The following is a 22,122-nucleotide window of genomic DNA, read 5'->3' as shown; positions in this document are numbered from 1 at the left end:
AAAAAATGCATGGACTTATTGGGCAACCTGATATTAACTTCAGATAGTATACAGATTAATATGATTTTTCTAGCCTTCACATAATCCTATGAAACAGGCATAAAATATAAAAGAATTTTGTATTGTTTTAAATGTAAATAATAAAAGACTAAGTACAGTGCAAGTTTGTTAATCAAGCACCTGCAGGATTATCATAGTTCCCTAGATTGATTAATGATTTTGTGAAAATACAAAAACAAAGTTTTGATAATAAGAATGACTCCTAAATGACTGGCATTGATGTGCTTCTTACATACACACTGCCACACACACACATTGAGGATCAAATTTTTTCAAATATCAAGGTGATACTTTCAAGTTAGATCCCAAAAGAAGTTTGCATCAACTTCTTCAACAATTGTGGTGTAAACACTTAATAGGAAACGGAAAACACCAGTGAGTGTTTGACTCAACATGAACAAAATGCTGTAACAGAATGAGTTATATTCATTTGTAACCAAATTTCCATGTCTGGTATGAATTTGAAATTACAATTGTATTACATAAGTAATGAAGCCTGATTTAGTCAAATTAAATTACTAGATTAAATGTAGTCTGACAAGTAGATACCTGTATTAATATAAACTGTATTATATTTATGTTCATGGTTTTTATAAAAATTTGAATAACTTTTATAAAAAAAATAGTTTTGAAAACAAAGATTATTTAGACATTGAATTTTTTCATGTCATTCATTGTTTGCCTAAAACATTTTAACCATTAATAATATATATTACATGTATAGATTTTTTTGTTTTCATAATTAGTTTACTTACATTGTAAATCTATTTACTTCTAATAGCAAAGTTTTAATAGTGTATGCTTTGGAGAAGCAGAAAGTTGGTTTATCCACATCAAATTACAAACAGAACTAATTTTATTTAACAGATTAAATGAATGTAATTTATGATTAATTACATGTTTCATAATTCAATAGAAGTATTTCTATTTTTAATAAAAAAAAACTTCATTTTTTAAAAGCAACCAATATCGTATGGTGAAATTAATCTTAATTTGTTACCATATTCTTAAAATATGTAAATAAAAAATGTTTAGGAATCGTGTTTTTCTTGTAAAAGTGAAACATTAAGTAAATGGATAATGCTATGGTTTAAAGGAAGGTGCGTTAATATTTTTCAGGAATTTAATTTCACTAACAAATCAATATATTAATTTAAAATATAAATCTGTTTCAAAATACAAATAAATTTTTAAGTTTTCTAAGATAATTTAAATCAATTAACATGATTATTTTAAATAAATAATGACTTTCAGATTTTCAAAATTTTGAGGTTTCGGTACTTTAATGTTTTTTTTTTTAATTTATAGAAATATTGCAATATATTTTAAAGTAGGCTATTTTTTACAATGAAATTTTGTTTAATATGAAAATATTATTTTAAATTAATAAGTTTTTTCATTTACTTTTACTTAAAAGGAATTAATTTATCTAAAAACATATGAATGGAATTTCATTGTATTTTTGAATTAAAGTATTATTATAACACTTTGAATTTTGTTTTTTACATTTATCAATGAATTTAATTCCGATTATGATATAATTAATCATCAGGATGCAATTAAATATGAAAATGGAAGAGATCTTAGAGGGCAAAGCATTGTTGTAGAATGGGCTCGAGGACCATCGTATCGTCCAGCTGTGAGTAGTAGGGTAAGTTGATTTATTATTACAATTTTACTTAAAATTAGGCATAAATTAGGTTATACTCTTTATTTTTTTGAGTTTTAAATATATTTATATTTTATAGTTAATAATAATGAAAATAATAATAATAATAATAAATAAAACTTTGAAATTTGAGATGCAAATTTTCTGTAAAAAGAAGAGTAAATCAGTGCTCCTAAAAATGTGTAAAAGCAGAAATTTTTGAACTGAGAAAACATTTATTAACAATTGATTTGAGAGGAGCATATTTAGTTTTCACTAAGAATTCTAAATTTTGTGACTGAAGAAACTGGAATTATATTTTGAATATCCAGATTTTTGCTGATGTAATATTCCAGTTTCTCTAAAGTAAATCCATCCAACTGGTTTATGGCATGTGTAGAAATCTCCCACTACTTAGTATAGCTTTCCTCAAGCTCAGAAACTAAATTATATTGATATGTGAATGGATTTGAATGAATAGTATAGAGTTCTTTTAATGTGACTTCTTGTTTCAACAGATTCTGAAGTTTCATTGTGGCTTCCAAAGAGTTTTCATCTAATTTGTCAATGACTATTTCTATAGATGAGAAATTTTTGACATAAAAACAAACCACTCAAATCCATGTCCCCACCTGGTTATTAGAGGGTGTTTGGGAATGGCAAGCCTTTATATCTCTTTATATAAATGGACATTTGCAGGACATTAATCAAAGCCTTTTTTTTTATTTCTGAAATGAAATCATTGACTCAAGAAAATCCTGCTCTAACTGCTTCATTTAATTGACAAGTACTGTCGACAATATATAACCATCTTCAGATAATATGGCAAATAGAACACATTCTTAAACTGCTGTTTGTGCAAAAGCATGGAACATAAACATTACAGAAATAAAAATACAAAATTTATACATGATTACAAAATAAATATGATATATGATGACTATGGCTAATGGAATTAATATATACAGAAATAATTGATAGTAATACAGAAAAAATTTAAACAAAATACAAATATTGGAGCACCACTGATGCTATGTTTTTGTCATGTGATTGCACAACCTATGACTTTAAAAGGTTGAACAGTGCAACCCACAGCACTTGTATATCAAGTGGGAGAGTTGCATGACAACATTGATGTAATGCACAAAGATTCTCATATGAGCAAGATTCTCTTGTCCCCATAGTGTTTTACCAACAAAACTTAAAATCAAAAAGGATTGAAATTATATTCCATCACTATTTGGATACATTTGTTATACACCTATGTATAATATCTTCAAGATACTCTGCTAGACAGATGGAGCATTCTGGCATGGCACCTATATATAGTAGGTTTGACCCAGTTAGTGGATTTTGTAAAGGAAAAGCATAAACTCCAGATTTTTCAAAAAGTGTAAACCTGTTTCAATCATTTCAAGTCATTGCAGTGTGGGCTGGGGAGCCATTAGCAGTATATAAGCAAATTTCTTAAAGACTCTGCATTTATGTAAGGAAGTGGGACCCAGATATGGGATAGCTGGTGACACAAAGACTATTTCCTTCTTGCAAAATAAAGTGGACTCTGGAAATAATGTAATTTTAACCCAGTTGACTAAATTATTAAACTTAGCGAGGGAATAGCCAGCCCTGCATATTGCAAAGTTTACTTGGATAAGTTCTTCGTTCACAAGCAGTTGAGAGGATGAGTATAAAAAAGTCCTATATATAAGGGCTGTAATGACCAAATTTTTGTACCTGGAGGGCTAGAAGACAGTGGAAGGGATAATGTATGGCAGTTCATCAAACTTGTGAAAAACGGAAAATGAAGATCCGTTAGGAGATGTGTGTCGAAGTAAATCCAAGGAAGAGATCTCTTTATCTATTTCTTTCCTATTTCTTGTTGGCTGTTTTCCAAACCATCTCATTTATGAGCTAATCAGCTCATAAATGAGATGGTTTGGAAAACAGCCAACAAAAATTTTATAAATTGTAATAATTTGCTCTCTGAGTCTTCCCATGCTAGCAGCACATCATCCATGTACCGCAGATGTAGAAGAGGATAACATACAAAGCAGGGATCAAAAAACTTTGAATTCTACAGCTCTCATAACTAACTCAGCTAAAATAGCCAAGAGAGGCAAGCCCATAGATACTCCCAGTTTCTGTAAATAAAATTACTATTAAAATGGAAATACAGTAGAGCGTCGATTTTCCGAAAGTCAATCATCCGAAAGAATTCCACTCTGCAAATTTAAATTTTCGCCAGTGCTGTGGCGCTTCAATCTTTGGCTATGTCTTTGGCTACCCAAATATTTTACGTTTTTGATACTAAATTAACATATGAAGTATAATTTTTAATTGTTTCTATATTTTTCAATATATTTATTTTGTTTGTACAAAATAAAAAATTAATTTTTAACGATACAATAGTCTTTGTTAGGCTTAACATCGATGAAAATTCAACGCGAAGCAACACGCTATGGATAAAAATTTTAGCATTGGATACGTTAAACTATTTTTTCGTATATAAATCGGTTATCCGAAATATCAGTTATACGAACAACCCCAGTCCCGAATTGATTCGGAAAATCGACGCTCTACTGTAGTTATTTTCAGTAACCAATAAGAGCTTCCCCCAGCTCAGTATTTATGGTATGGAACACCCATTCCCAACCAAAAGATTGTTGGCAAGCATGGTTGCTTCAAAATGGGGAACAAATGGGTATAATGAGATGATGTCTATTTTGAAAAAAAAGGTACAAATTTGGAGGTGTAGCTCCAATAGTATCAGTTATGAGAGATTTTGCTTCAAGAGTGGTAGAAACAACAAGATTGACACTAGGAACAATCACAGTAATTTTCTTAGCAAGAGCTTTTTCTAAAAAAGAGGTTGTATGGGAATGCTTGTCACTAAAGAACAAAGGGGCCAGGCAGATTTGTGTTTTTACTTCAAAAAACAATCTGGGACATGCTATGTTGTCTGATGGATCCAGGGGTCCAGATAATGCTGATGCTATTCCAAGCATAGTGATAACTTTTCACACTTTTCAAAACTGCTGGAATTGGATCTTCTGTTACTAAAACTGATCTTGATTGTAGTAGGAAGTCATTAGCCCCGCATAAAAAGCCTTCATTTTTGCACAGCACAAACCTCTTGTCTTTATCAGAGACCAAAAGTCTAAGATTTAAATTGTTCAAATAATTTGTCACCAATTTCTGTCTTTTCTGAATGGAGACAAGTGTGTGGAGAATGTGCACTAGAAATTTTTGTAAAAATAAATACCACTAGATGGGAAAGTCCTTCTGTTGACACCTACTAATTGCTGCTATGGTAAGGAAAGGATTAAGTTTAATATTTAAACAAAAATTTGGAGGGAGAATGTTTGGAAAGTGGATCGTGTTATTTTTTAAAGTTGTTGTTTGAAAAATTTTTACTTTTATGCAATTTAATAAAAATAGTTTAGTTTAATTTTGATTCTAAGTAGTCTATAACTTATAAACTTAACTATGCTGCTTTGTTTATTGTAATATGTAATTACCAGTTTATTATTATTGTATGTTAAATATAAAATGATATGTAAATCATAAATTTTTAGGAAAATTGTGTAACTCTCATATTTTTAAATTTATTATTTCATTCTGTTGTGATACAGCTTTTTGACCCATACAGTAGTCACAATCATTGTATATTTTGTAAACAAAGTGAAAACTACAATATCTGCACTAAAGTGAGAAAATTGTTGCAATTTATTGATGAAAAAAGTTTTNCATAAATTTGTATATTATTGCATAAATAAAAATATATAATTTTCAGTTAATAATTCTTACTTACTTTTTAAACTAATAAAAAAATTGATAATTTGAATAATTTTAAATATTTAAAATCTTTCAGCTTCATGCAGAATGTTATCGATGTCATCGTCAAGGACATTGGGCAAGAGATTGTCCTGAATTAGAGCGCGATCGATATTACGTTAGAAGATATCGATCTAGATCTCGATCCCGATCCAGATCACACCGCAGGTATGTTTTGTGCATGCAACTTTGAATGGCATTAATTTTTGTAAAATTATGTCTTAATAATAAATTTTTTAAAGTTATATTGTTATATAGTAGACTCTACATATTGTAATCATTTTGGGACTTTCAAAAGTTGACAACATTAAGGAAATAAGATTACAGTTAGAAGAAATTTTAGTTTACTGATTTTAACATTAAAAAGCCATGTTAAAACAATTTCAAAATTCATAACTGAAAGACTATTAATTATAATCATTAATCATCTATTGATGTTTCCTGCTATCAACTTTAGCTAGCATAATGCCAGCAATTTAAACTACTGTACTGTAAGCAAATGATTAGAATGATTACTTTAACCTATCTGATGTTGAAATGTTACTTTGTTGCATGTGATGCAATATTAAATTTTTGTTGATGTTAAGCNGTTGTATAAAGTTAATATTACATTATCAGAATAAAAGTTTTTTGATTTGTAATATTTTACTATGATATATAAATACAAATTTTATTTTCATTTATATTATTTGTTTTATCGATGTATGCTAAGTTTCATATATTGAAGCTTTTAGTATTGATTAATACATGAGTGAAGCTTTTGTTTGAATTACTAAAATTCTATTACCTATAAAGTTTGCATATAGTTTGAAGTAGTGATAAATTGGAAATATCAAAAAAAAAATGTTTTGTTGAAATAAATATTTGACTATGGCTGTTTACTTTTGAATGGAAGGAGATCTAAAAGTAGTCTTTGAGATAAAAGTATATATATTTACACTACATGATTTTTTTTATATGATGAAATATTATTGAGAATGTATATAATGTCTGATTAGAAAATGAGTGGTTAATACAGTAGGACTTCTGAAGACTTCAAAGTTAAAGTAATAGTAATTACTTGTTTATTAATATTAAATTTTGATTCATTTACATACAGTGATGATAAAGTAATGAAATCAGACTGAATATTTGTGCCTGTATTGTTTTAAATGGTGAAATCATTTGAATCAATATATTTGTGTAAATTAAGTGATGAGATATTTTTGTAAATATTATTGCATGTTGTTCTAATTATGTTTTAGTTTAAAATAAACAGAATAGAATAAACAAAAGAAAAAAAAAGATTTCTGAAATTAAATAAAAACTTGCTTTGCTATTAGTATGTGCACAGATTACTTCATTGTTTTCTTATTTTTTAAATATTTCTTTATTTACATTTGTGATTGGCAGAATCTTTCCAATATTTTTTTTAATTTAAAGTTACAATTAACAGGTTGAGCATCACTCAATAAAACATTTATAGGAACCTGAGACCAAACTTTTTACTTTTCCTTTGTGACTAATATATTTTTCTCTCATTATTTTAATGTTTTTCATTTAGTTTTGTAGATGAAGTGTATTTTTGGAAATGCCCACAGGTGGGCACAAGATCCAATAGACAAGTTTTGCTTACTTTGTGTCTATCATTGGATATAGACATTTGACCCCGTGTCTATCATTGGATATAGACATTTTGGAAGAATAAACTCTGAATGAAAGCATTTTCTAGATGAAAGTAAATTTACTAATGAAGGAAGCTGAAGGGCTGATTATAAAGAGATGTGATGTTAATTATAAAACATTCAGTTGGCAGTATGGTGCTACTTATACCAGAAAACATAAAAGTAAACATATGTGAAAAATATAATAATCCAATTTGACTCATTTTCAAATACAACACAAAATAAAATAGTTTGCATTAACTTTGCATGTTTTATTATATCAAACCCTTTTCATTTAAGATATATATTTTGTTTGAACAAATGTATTATTTTCAATGGTCAATCCAATAAAAGTGATAAATGCCATATGACCAATGCATTGTCACTGATAAGTAAAATAGATATAAATCATGCCCACTGGTAGGCATGTGGCACTAAAGCCAACAATGAAAATGTCCACAGATGGTCATTTGGCACTTAACATGCTAAAAAGTTATTAATTTTTTTCTCTCACATTTCTTGTCACATGAAATTATATAACATGTTTTGATTATAATTTTCACATTTGAAATTTAAGTTTTTGATAAAGTTCATATCAACATTTTATATAGAACACTTCAATCAGTGATGTATTTATTAAATAGAATGAGTAATACAATATAGAAAAATAAATTAATTATAAATCTCTAAATGTTAGTCAATTAATAGGTAATGTACAGTACTTAATGAAATCTAATAATTTATTTGAGAGAGAATGTAATTTATTATTTGGGAAATATTTTTTAAATTGATTTGCTTTAAATTTATGAAGAATTTTTAATATACAAATAGTCATAAGTTGATTATATATCATACTTTACTGTAATTATAAAGAATGAATGATATATAATTTAAAAACAAAATTAAAATTTTTCTTTTATTAAAAGCTTTCTTTTGTTTTTTTAATTAATTAAATATAATTGTATATATTTAAATTAATATATTTACATCACAATCTAAATTACTAAAATGACGTGTGATCGGGAATTTCTCTGGTTTCCAATCTTTAAACAATTTTAAGATTGGAAATCTGAAAGGATATAAATATAAAATTGATATTTTCATGTTTATTTGTGGTTGTAAAACTTCTGTTCTGATTTGTTATAATTTATCTGAAGTTGTCATAATTTTTCATTAATTTACCATAAACTACAAAAATTAACATGACTTTAACATTGTGGTGTTTTGCACTACAGTATACGAAATTGCAGTCTTCTCGTGTGTCAGATGATTCCGTCTCGAAATATTCATTGCACGTCATTGCTAGATCTTGGAGCAAGGTTAGAAAATCTATTGCTTACTGTTTATTTGATAACTTTAAATAGTAATTTTAGATCATCTACATATGCTAGTATTTCAGCTAGTATCTCATACAATAAATTTTCAAACTTATTCTGTTATAAATTTGATCTTGTGGCACATTATTGGGCTAAAATATTGGGTTTATCCTTTTATTTTATTATTAATGTGATGTAATTACGCAATTTATGCATTTATTCTTAATTTATAAATGCCATTAAATCAGAAATGTAAATAGAATTTTGTGTGATGTATTATATGTATAATATATACAAAATTCCATTTTACTTTACAAACAGATGTAAAGATCTTATTTATTAATCATTTACAACATACAAAAATATGAAAATTTTATATTTCAGAACCTTGACAATAGTTTAATGTATAAATCACAAGCATTCCAAAAATAAATGTGTGTGTATATATAAAAAAAAAAATGTACTTTGGAATATTTGGATTGCTTGTACAAAATATACAATTCTATTTTCATTGCTGTCTATTTATAATTTTTATAATTTAATGGTTTAATAACATGAAAGTTTTAATTTTAAATTAATTTATATTATATAGATTAAAATCAATTTTAACCATTCTATTGATAGAGAATTACATTTCGTTTTAGTTGTAATCACAAATACACTATTCTAACCTTGTCATTAGTATAGTTGCAGTAATAATAAGACATAAATTCTTTAAGATTGTTTTTTTATAAATCCTTAAAAAATAGTTTGTATATACAGTGGAATGCCAATTTCAGGATCCTGTTAATCCAGATTTCCAGTTTATCTGGATTGTAAAACAAAATACAATAGAAAAAAAATGTAGTTGCATTTATAGGTTTTCTGGAAAATCTGTAAATGTGAAAAAGCCAAAGAACTCATAAGTTTCTTTCCTGAGTGTAACATCATTACAGTTTGTGAGAATACATTTGCTTTTTAGTAATCAGAATATGATGGTCATTGTTATGCATTCTGTGGGAGTGTTCTTTCAGTTTACTTAATATCTTATTGAATCTTTTCTAACATTTCAAGACTATCAATTGTAAAAAACTACTACTTACCTGTTGAATAAAAATGTCAACCTGTTAATAAGTTTATCATTTGCGAGATGATAGTCACTGAACACCACACAGCTATTATTATTTCTCTGAATTTCAGTCACCTTCAGTCTTTCAAGAAGTAAAGTAAACACTTATGAAAATGATGTCTAAAAGAAAGAAGTGGTTGTTACATTGGAGAAGAAATTAGAAATATAAATTATAATGTACATATACTGTGTTATTTATGATGATGATGGATTTTTGGTCATCTGGATCAGGCCAGGATCCTTTTGAGCCAGGTAAATGGGGTTCCACTGTATTTAAAAAAAAAAAAAAACATATATTTTATCAAATTTTTAAATTAAATGTGCAAAACATTCTGGGCTACATTAGAAAATACATTTTTGCCATAAAATATAGCATTGTAATATTACAATGCTATATTTTAGTATAGTGTACACCAGGAGAATGGAAATTTTACTTTACAGTATTTGTGCAAAAAATTTTTTGCTTAAATATAAATGAATGAAATTTGTTTTAATATTACAAAATAGTTTATTTACATGCAACACTAATATATGAAACAATTGAAGTGTAATAATAGAATTTTATACAATAAATATAAAAATTTAAGAAAGTGTTTATCTGACAAATATATAAAATATAAAAATAAATGTTTAAGACATATAATTAATCAATATTTGTTCATTTAATTATTGTTAAAACTTATTTTCTATGAACAAAAAATCATTGTGTAAGAATTTTTGTGTACATCAGGATTTCATTTATTAATGATTAGCTGTTTGGTGAATTTTTCCTAAATTCTTTGTAGACATTCTAAAAATTTATGAAGACATTTTATAAATTATTCTTTGAGTGTTTCTTTTCATTCTATAAAACAGGTTAAAACAACTGGATACTGTTTTTGTTGTTTCATCTGTAATAAGGACAACTTATTAAACAAAATATTTGAGTTTAATAAGGGGAAAAAATGACAACAATTGGTTTAATCATTAATAAATGACATGTTACTTTACTTGTAGTCTCTGGAAATATCATTAGATTTATTTTAATATTAGAGTTAAAAGTTGATGTTAGTTGTAGTTTGTTATATATAATGTTATATAACATACATGCTAAAAGAATGATGTTTATTGGTATTTTTATTAGATTATTTCCTGAATAAAGTTTAAGATATAATAAGCATACATAGTTAAAATTGATATAATTATGTTAACTTGCAAATATGATCATGAAAAACCAAAATTATAAATATTAATCATATTACATTTCCTTTCAGATCATAGCAGGTTAAAAATTATTATTTTATGGAAAATATACATAAGTTTTATTTTTAAGATAGAAATACAATTGAAAAGAATAATAAGAAAAATGAATGCTGTAAACAACTATAAAAATATACATCATATTGAAATCACACTTCAAAAATGAAAAGTTGAAAAAAAACTGTTATATTGCTATTCCCCCCTCTTAACAGCTTCATGACAAAGTTTAAAATATATATTGTTATATTTTGTTTATATACATGTAATAAAGTTAACATTACTGAATTCATTTTAAAAAGAATTAATTATATTTGTATGAAATGTTTCATTTTAGGCTTTCAAAAGATAAATTTCAAAGATTTATATAAATCATAAATTCTATTTGCTTTATATTATAAATAAAATGCAACCAGGAGAATATGAATAATACCATATTTTCTCAATTAAACCCTGGGAATAAAAAGATGATGTTAAAAATAAATCCTGGGTTGAAAAGGTACTGAACTGTATAGGTATAGGTTAATGCAGTTTAGAGTGACAGTTAAGGAGTTTAACTAAAATTCTTTCTATTCATATTGGTTGGAGTCAAACAGCACTTTATATTTCAAGTATTAATCACTATGCAAACTAGTGTATTTGACACAAAGAAACTAATGAAAAGAACCAAAATTTTATCATACTGATGTCTTTATTCATTTTCATAACATTGAGAACTATTGTATCATTGCACATGTCTGTTCTCAGTTTTGAATATTGTTTTATTTGATCCATTTAAGAAATGTTTTGCTTGGTCTGTATTTGATAATACTGGACAATGTTCATTGTAGTGAAAAATATTAGTATGATAAAATTTTGGTTTTTTTCACAGGTTTCTTTGGTGTTTGTGTAGTTCTATTTCAATGTTCATGGAAGTATTTTAAAAAAATAAAATTGTAAATATTGTTAAATACTGAGCATGGGAAAGTTGCAATCAAGTTTTAAGTTGAGAGTTTATTGGCCAAAGGCTAATTAGGAAACTGGTTCAAACCCACCAGCTCTTTTCAAGAGAAGATAAGTTTAAACCGAAAGATGTAGACAAGGTATTAATTCCTACGACAATGTTGAAGCAGACACGAATGACAACGTAAGAACCAGACCAGATGAATTGGATTAACTATGAAAGCAGTAATTATTTCAAATGAGGCTGTATCCCATAAATACATGGTTTTGATAGTTTGGAAAATGTCAAAAAAATTTAAGGTATTTTTTACCCACTGAAATCCTGTTGAAAGATGATAAAACCCAGGTATACGTTTTAAAATGAAACCCTGGGATTTAATCGAGGAAATATGGTAATTTGAATATGTGAAAATGGCTGTTGTAATTAATGAAACATTTAAATATATCTCGAGTATTAGTTTTATAATTTTGTTGTAATTTGTATAATTGTTATTAAATTAAGGAAGCAAGAGAGTTAATTTGAATTTGTTTTACTATTTTTAAGTGTAAAGCAGTAAACTTTTCAAAATCCAATAGAAATGTTTCTGATGAATGAATTCTGATAGTTTTATATTTTTATATAAAAAGTTTTTAAATAATTATTTTCTCATTACAAGTCTATGAATTCCTAAGAAAACCAATATAGGTAATGGCTAATTTTAAATAAAACATTACTGTAAATTATATATAAGTTTGTTGAAAAGTTTTAGCTCAGATTTCAGATTTTAAACGTATACTTTTATATTGTTGCCCAAATATGTGATTGATCAATAGGCTAGAACTGAAATATAGTTTTTATGATAGCCTATGTTTATAATGAGGTCACAACTACTATTGTCCAGACATTGATCATAATATTTTTCAGTATATGGTACCTATATTATATAGTTCATGTTAAAAGGTATTTGGGCAACAAGATCTATACAGGACACCAAACAACTGTTAAAAATTTTACTTTGGCAAGATTTCTGTTTTATATTTGATTTACCAATAAAAACCAGGGCTGTGGAGTCGCGTAAAAATCTACCGACTCCAACTTCGACTTTTCCTTACCAATCCGACTCCGGCTAAAACACCAAAACTCCGTGACTCCAACTCCACAGAACCTGATAAAAACATTAAACAAAGCCTAAATTAACAGTACCAATAATACATTAACAGTTTACAAAGCATGATACCCATTAAACATAAAATTGCACAGATGAAATATTTTGTAAACATTCTGTCTGATTGGTTCCTGTTTCTTTCCAATTGTTATTTCCAATAGCCAGTTAATGCATCAGCTAATGGAAACAGCATGTGCACTAATTAGTGTAATATCTGTTTATACTGGTCATTATTACTTTATTATCAGTTTGTTAGTATGTTAAATCAGTTTGTGAATAAAGAGTTTAGTTGGAAAAATATGTAGCAACCAGCTAAAATTACTAAGCAGCGCTGTCTTCTTATTTATCATTTCATTAGCAGAGATTTGCATTTTATACTTACTATATAAGTCAACTTTGTATTGGACATTTTTCAGGCTTAAACAATTGACTTACATGTCAAAATTAGTAGTATTATATTTTTAAACTTTTTCAATCTTAATGGAAAATGTTAGGGATCGTAAATTAAACAATTGTAAAATTTATGAACAAAACAACCATCTTGAAAAGCTTATGAATGAAAACAGAAATTAAATACAGTAATACCTCGACTTATGCTACCCCAACTTATGCGAACCCGGAGTTACACAATTTTCAAATCTTGTCGATTCATCTTTTGTTTGAGCGCCACACAACCCTTGATTACTCACTCCCCCCACACTATTGTTCAGCTTACGTGTTCGGACGTGTCGCGCGGAATCGACACATAGCTACAATTTATTTTGTGTTATTTATTTCTGTGTTTGTTATATCTACGGAGACTTGAGAGACTCTACTATGTCATCCAAACGAAGTAGAACTAATTCTTCTGCATCAAACAAGAAAAGAAAAACTTTATCTTTGGAATGTAAAGTTAACATTGGGTATTTTTGTAAAGTCAAACGAGTTAAATGAGAATGACGTCATCGTTATTCCTATTTCATTAGACTTTTCGAACGATTCGTTACTAACGCATTTAACTCGTTTGACTTTACGAACGTACCCATTATTAAAGACTTTGATACAAAAATGAAAAATTGGCAAAGAAGTTTGATCTACCGAAATCGACAGTCAGAACAATTATAAAAGGTAAAGAAAAAATTCTCGAAGCTGTGAAAGATGCTCAATTTTTAAATTCAAGCATCATTTGTAAACTTCACAGTATTATTGTTGAGATGGAAACAATGTTAACAAGTAAATGTGAAAAATTGTATAATAATATAATTTGTTATAAGTATATATTATCTAANTTGGTCAAATATCTGTTGTCATTGTTTCTGGTAGTAGCATGATTTCACATTCATAAAAGTTTTGATCGTTGCTTACAAAAAACTGATCCAAGTGATTTTTGACATTGTCATTTCAAGTAAATGTCTTACAGTTGAAAAATATTTGTATAGACCAGAACAAGTAATAATCTGAGTGTGCTGGATCTGGTGAATATGGTTGGTATGATAGCATGTCCCATCTAAGTTATAACAGTTTCTGATGAGTTACCAAACTTGTGTGAAATTTGACACCTGTTTTGTTGATTAGTTCTGGCCACCTTTTCTGTCTGATGATATTACTCAATTTGTTTACTCGATGGCAGTACACTTTCGAATCAGTTGTTAAATTGTCTGGTAAAAGCTCCAAAAAAAATTTCCTTAAAATCCCACCAAAGTGAGCATCTCTCTAAGAACATGTGGAACCCATATATTAAGCTTTGAAATGAAACCAATTTGTTTCAAGTAATCATAAACAGTTCAATTTGATAAATTTAATCTCTTAGTAATTTTATGTGTTGTTATTTGGCAGTTTGCTTCAATCAGTACCTTTTTATTTTGTTTTCAATGGCTTCAACTGGCCATCCAGAACGTGGTGCATCTTCAATATTGAAATTGCCAGAATTTCAATATTGCCAGAATTTCAATATTCAATATAAAATTTCATAAACCAGTTTTGGCACTGTCATTCTGTCAATATATCTTCTCCATACATGTCACACAATTTTTTTCTCGCTTGAACAGCATTCTTACATTTTCAGTAATAAAAGAGCAAAATATGCTAAAAATGCTGTTTTTGATCTTCCATATTTGATGGGACACAAAAAATAAACAATTGCACAAAATCAAACAAAATTTTTTACAAATAAGTCTTAAAATGCTAGCTGTTAAAATATATAATGATAATATGGTTTAGAACGAAAATGGCGGGAAAAATATGACTAATCCATATAGTGGTAAAAAAAAAATGAAATTACTTTCCGAACAACCCAATAATATAAAAATTATAACGACTAGCGACATCTAGTTTCAAAGCATTTTTATGCTGAAACAAGATATCTTGGGTCAACTGGACAAGGTCAGTAGGCTGCAACCTGAGATATGTCTGGACACGTTTAGATATTGATTAAGATGAATAATAATAACTGATAATGATTGAATGTTATCAATGCAATCGTGTCTTTCATGCTAACATGAAAAGAAAGTGTAAAAAGTCCTATTTACCCAAAGAAAGTAATAACAACAACCAAAGGTCTGATTACAATGAGCAGTTTTTGTAATGTAGTATAACTTGTATATTTTGGTACATGCTAATTTTGTTAATATTAACTGATAGTATTATTTGTGTTTACAACAAGTAAAGTTTACTGTGTTATAAATTTATAAAATAAAAAAATTATTTAATTCCTTATCATCAGATTGCAACAGAGTATAAATTATCTTGAAAATATTTTTTTTGTGTATTAATCCAGCTTCTTAAACTGGAGTAGAGTATAAATCTAGAGTTCTAGTCTGTTCCAAAAAAACAATTTTTTATTTATCTAACATTTTTGGCTTTCTTAGTATTATATTTAGAACACTTTTCAATGTAAAGTGTTGTAAATATGATACTCTGAAAGCTGAAAATGTTTGATGAATAAAAAATTGTTACTGGAACAGGCTAGAACTCATTACATTTATTGTGTATTGCTAACTGTCTTTCATTTAAAATTTGTAGAACATGAGGACTGTTTATTGATTAAAATCATTTTTTCATTAATTTTTTAATTGGTGAAAACATCAGTTTTCTTATTTGAAGTGAAATTTGTGGGATGTTTAAAAAGTTTATTTTTGCTTTGTAAATATATTTTTTTACACCGAAATATAAAGAATTGCTTTTTTTGTTACCATTATAGCAATAATTAAATGATGAGGCTTGCTGTCACATCAACATAATATTACATCTATACCCTTCAACAAAGTTATGATCTGTCACTGTTATCTGTGTTAAATAGAAATTGAATAGATTTATTTGAATAGATGTATTCAGATGTATGAAAACTGAATGACTTTTAGGGTCAGTTTCATAAATTACCATATAAACTACAAAATTTGTAATTTGAAAAAATGTAACCTATGATTTTAAAAATTTGATCTTGTCACTAACCTGAAGAATAAGCTATGCTCATTGCACAAGTTTCTTTGACTCGTCAGATAGTTATCAGCTAGTTAGCCAGAAAATTCTTATTGTGAAGTCATGTTATTGAGAGGAATGGTAAAGAAGACAAAGGAGTGAAAAATGAGTAAGTGAAGGTGTTATATACAGTACATTTTCATGTATACTCCACATGTACTGTACATGAAAATATACTGTATATTAGGAGATTTTGTGGATTCTACATACAACATTTTAATATAAGTACTTCATGTTTTGTGATACCATAAGTGTTGACACTAGACACTTGATTTTTCCACATCCATTTTATGATAACTCAAAACATAGCTTAAAAAAGGCATGGTTTCAACACGAGAAGATAAGTACTTTATATTAAAATAATTAATATTTTAATATTATAAAAGTAAGATTTTTTTTACTATGACAATTAACATAAAACTATAGCTTTTTACGTTGAAATCAATTCTCAAAATTTATAATCTGTTACAATGTTAGGTTAATAAGATCTGGTCTTCCTTAGAACTATTGTGCCAATATTAAAATAATCATTCTATAAATATTCTGAATAAAGATTATCTACATTGAAATTGGAGATGGTTGGCCATCTTGTTTCTTTGCTAGTCTACAGAATTAATTTTACCACCCAATTAACTTCAGCAGTTTATCTCAAATATTTACACTCATGCAACACATTAAGGGTAATTCTGTAGATTAAAGTGCATTTAACCTTGAGATAAAACTTGTGCAACTCACTCTTAAAGAATTATGTTTAAAATGTGGTAAGATTATGACAATTTTATTTTGTAAGTATAAAATATACTTTTTATTACAGGCGTAGTTACAGCCGCAGTCGCTCTAGAAGCAGAGATCGTAGTCGCAGAAGCCGTAGTCGTGAACATCGCAGAAGTAGCCGAGAGCGTAGACATAGACGAAGAAGTCCGACTAAAAGTAGATCCAGATCCAAATCGATGTCTCGTTCTCGATCTCGGTTAGTTTCCCTTCATGAATTTTTGATAATAAAATTCTAAATAAATATAAAGTTAAAAAATTTTGATTTGCATATTGAAATTGATTATATCTACAAGCAAAATCCAAAACTTTTACATCTTTATGTAACATAAGTTGTTTGTGTTTTAAATATTACTCTTAGATATTGCTAAGCTTATTATATTGATATCAACACATACTGAAAAGAAAATCAACTTTTTGTATTTGAATGAAACTTTGTGTGTTTATGTTTTTATATATAAAGTCTAGCAGCATCTTGTAACATCTGTATGAAACACCTAAATTTACATATACAAACATGATGCTTTTATACTGTTTTATTATATAAGAAATTCCTGTAATAACATAAATTACTGAATATTTTAGTTCAATAAGCAGAGAGAAAGAAAAGAAAAAGAGCATTAAAAATCGTAGTAAAAGTCGTGAAAGAAGCCGAGAAGATAGTAGAAGTAAAAGTCCCAGCAGAAGTCGTAGCCGATCTGCTGATCATAAAGATGAATCGCCATCTCGTCAAGAAAGTCAAAGTCCTGAAGAAAGGGTAATTATATCATTACTTTTAACAAAATCAATATTATCAAAAACTTGCCCTAATTCTTGTTCAGTTATTTATATTATTAACTTTTTTGGTCTATGTAAAAAATTTAAAATTTAGAAAACTATATTAAATGCGAATATTAAATGTAAATTGCATGTAATTAAATATATAAAAATTTATAAGAACATCTGAAAAAATAATAATATATGTTATTTCCGTATCATTTACAGAATTATTATTTCTAATTTGGCTAGCTTGTACCATTTCTTCAGATGAATAAAATTTGGGAAAGTAGTTTTACTTTATAAAATCATGGTTCATATTACATTTTGAATATTTAAATCAACTTTAAATAGATGCAACTCTGTTACAGAGTATAAAAACTAATATAATAAAAAAGACTTAANACACAGAAAGCAATGATGTAATTATACAAAACAAAAATTATTAGGTAAATTTTATTTTTGCAGTTTAGAAAATGAAGTTTATTAGTAATTATTTTCAGTATATTAAACTACTATTATTATTGTATTACCTCTATAATTACAAAACCAAGCATGACATACATTACTAAACAAATAATATATTGCTTTATTTGGGATATAATATGGCTATTAATCAGCCATTTTGTAGCACAAATAAAATCTGGAGATATTATTCTATGTATTCCAATTGTTTCAAGAGGACATGAATTAAAAGTGTGTATATACACACTTTTAATCTATGTCCTTATATGTACAGGGTGAATGTAAAGTTACTTGCACTCTTTATGTTACTAAAGTACTGAAGATATATTAATTTTGTTTATATAATTATATAGGAGGCTGTACATAGTCAATTGGATTGGACTTTTCTTCACCTTAAAAATCATTTACACTGTTATGTAATAAACCCTTTTACTCCTCATAAATTTAAAGTTCTAAATTATGCAGTCTAAATATATTTATTTGAATGCAGAAAGTGGTTTTAGACTAATAAAATGATGCTCTTTGTTGTTCAAACTTTCATTATCTCTACTCATTAAAAAGTTACAACATAAATGACTTTGAAGATTATTTTAAAGGTGAAGAAAATACCATTCAGTTTCTAATGTATGACTTCCTGTGTAATTACATTGACAAAATTTATGTATCTTCAGTACTTGCAGAACAAAAAGGGTGCAGACAAAAAAACTGGCACACAAGCTGGAAATATATACTAAAACAACCATTTCACACCTAAACAATAATTCCAGCAAATGAACAACTTGTTGTTCATTTGCTGGAATTATCGTTTAGGTGTGAAGTGGTTGTTTTAAAAAGGGTGCAAGGAACTTTTGCCTCATCCTGTATAAATATAGATCTAATAGTCTAATAATTCTAAAAATAAAATTTCATGAAATAAAAAAAAAGCTATTGCATAGAATGTTAAAGTTGCTCATTGAGTTTGAGAATGAAACATGATTTAAATCCAAACAAGCTAATGTATACACTGGCAACTTAGTTATGATATATCAATATGTATTATATTTATAAATGTCAAGTAGTAGTAAATTCTTTATAGATAGATATTGAAGTCATTCACTTCACATAAATATATTTTATGATATTTCTGATAATTGTGTACACAACTCTTGTGAAGTTTTAAGTCCTCATTTTTTATTAAATATACTAGCTTACCCGTCGCGCATTGCTGCGATCTCAGAAGAAAGGAAATTTAAGCAAACTCATCATNCAATGTAATCAAGTAAATGTGAAAAATTGTATAATAATATAATTTGTTATAAGTATATATTATCTAAGATTTTATTAAACATTTTTTTCTAAATTATTGTTTTCTTTAGTCTCCAGCCCCAATTTAAAATTATTTGTATGTATTTAAATGCGAAATTATACCCCGACTTACGCGAATTCAACTTAAGCGGTTATCACTCGGTCCCACCTATCGCGTAAGTTTGGGGTATCACTGTATTCAAAAATAGTCATATTTTGTAAAACTTCCTTTGATTTTGTTATGGATTTGAAGTATTTAGAAAAACAATTTATGAACTGTTTGTGTGAATTAACTATTTGTATAAATCATTAATATAAAATTAAAAAAAAAAGATGGAAATATTTCTCAGTGAATACAAACAAAATTATATTATTTTAAGTATTTAATTAAACGTGATGTATTGTAAATGGAAAATTCTTTGAATAAAATTTACGGAGAAGCTTTAAATCATACCAGTGAATGCAAAAATATTTGTGAAAATACAAAATAGTTGAATTGTTGAATATGACTTAACTGGGAAAAAATTATGCAAAATGATTCAAAAGTAAACTTAAGGTTTTGAATTTATTCTTGTCATTTTTTCCAGTACACAAATTTTGCTGAACATTTTAGTTTTACTGATCGAGAATATTACCAGTATAAATTTTTTTATAGATGCTTGTACATAAGATTTTTGAATTGTGATATGTTTGGCTTATTGATGTACTTTGCTATTATTTACTATTCTTGAAGTCTAGATTACATTTGCTATGTACTAGGGATTTGTGTTAATAATTTTTAGATTCTTTGTTGTGTATTTGGCAAATGAAGAAAAACAGTAATATTTAATAAACATTGCAATTAAAACTTTGTAAAAATCTGTTAATTTCATTAAAATAGAATCATTTTCTTACTGTTGTTATGAATTATAATTGTTTAAATAAAAGACTATTTCTGTGTTAAAATAATCCTTTCTAGTGCTCACAGGACTGAAAAAAGATTTTAGTTTATATTAATGTAATGAAACTGGAATATTTACACCTTTAATTTTTCAGTATTCATTCTATATTTTAAACTAATAGTTTCAATCCTTTAAAGCAAATATAAATTATACAAACACAAATTTATACTCAGGTAAACTTGTTAACTTAGGTTGAAAGAAGAAATATGTTACATTTGTACAATTTATACTGTGCTAAACCTGAGAATAATCCTTTATAAGGATTGAAAATACTGATTTAAAATATAGAATGAATACTGGAAAATTAAAGGTGTATTATTTATTATAGTGTTTAATTTTTAAAATGATACATTTTTATTGAAATATTGCGAAATGTCTTAAAGATATTAGTCATAAATATTTGAAATCAGTGCATTTCATATGTGGTCTTTTAAAAATACTTTATAGTGTACAGAGATATTTATTCGACACTTCAGCTTTTGATTAATGTTCATACTATAAATGAGGCCCTAATTATTAAATGCAGCTTTAAATCTTGTTTTTAAAAGTAAATTTAAATTTTCACAAAATATAATTTTTTTAATTATAAATTAATTAAAATATGTGGATAATCTAATTAAACAAGTTTATAAAATTATTTTTGATAAATTTTACAAAAGTTTATTTAGTTAATATTAAGTGCATTTGATTTTTTATCTGTCATCTTTATTAATATCAAAGAGATGCAAAATATATCTAGAAGAAAAATGAAATTAAAATTGATAAGAGAATGATTAAATAAGATTTTAATTATAAAACTGGGTTTGAATTTAATTGTATTTAATTTAGCTTTTATTATTGTTTGATGATATAAAAGTTCTTAAAAGCAAATAAAAGCACTTTTAATTAAGTGAAGAACTTAATTTGACATTAAATGCTTTTGAAGCTTTGAAAAGTTTATGTAATATTAATACTTTTTAGTTTATTAAAATAATTTTTGGGCGTTTTTAAGAAAGTATTTTTCAGTCAAAAATGTCAGAAAGCCGACATTCAATTCAAGATTCACATTAGAAAAATAAAAAGTAAATTTAAATATATAAAAATTTATAAGAACATCTGAAAAAATAATAATATATGTTATTTCCGTATCATTTACAGAATTATTATTTCTAATTTGGCTAGCTTGTACCATTTCTTCAGATGAATAAAATTTGGGAAAGTAGTTTTACTTTATAAAATCATGGTTCATATTACATTTTGAATATTTAAATCAACTTTAAATAGATGCAACTCTGTTACAGAGTATAAAAACTAATATAATAAAAAAGACTTAAAGATATACTTTATCTCAAATATATTAATCAATAAAGCCAGTATTTATAATATATATGCAAAAATTTTGTGTAGTTTCAAATTGACATGGTTATTTTATTTCATACTTATGTATTCTCAGTTATGATGACTGAGAATACTTGCAAAATTTTAATTTATATTTAATAATTTAATATTTACACCAATGCATTGTCACTGATAAGTAA

The 22,122-nt window shown here is 26.7% G+C and overlaps 1 protein-coding gene across 6 annotated transcripts in view; it reads left to right on the top strand.

Moving 5' to 3' along the window:
• Window positions 1-22,122, top strand: part of LOC111623701 (serine/arginine-rich splicing factor 6-like) — a 76,729-nt gene that overhangs the window by 36,678 nt on the left and 17,929 nt on the right. For all 6 annotated transcript variants that reach the window (XM_023366375.1, XM_023366372.1, XM_023366377.1 and 3 more), the window contains 4 exons: window positions 1,613-1,711; window positions 5,580-5,710; window positions 17,203-17,358; window positions 17,745-17,916. In XM_023366375.1, coding sequence (XP_023222143.1) covers window positions 1,613-1,711; window positions 5,580-5,710; window positions 17,203-17,358; window positions 17,745-17,916 — 558 coding nt within the window. The remainder of the gene's footprint in view (window positions 1-1,612; window positions 1,712-5,579; window positions 5,711-17,202; window positions 17,359-17,744; window positions 17,917-22,122) is intronic.

Source organism: Centruroides sculpturatus, unplaced genomic scaffold (assembly GCF_000671375.1).
Source record: "Centruroides sculpturatus isolate CEXI.00-Female unplaced genomic scaffold, Cexi_2.0 scaffold80, whole genome shotgun sequence".
NCBI classification, from domain to species: domain Eukaryota; kingdom Metazoa; phylum Arthropoda; class Arachnida; order Scorpiones; family Buthidae; genus Centruroides; species Centruroides sculpturatus.
The sequence above is the reverse complement of the archived record's forward strand: the minus strand, read 5'-3'. Positions and strand labels throughout refer to the sequence as shown.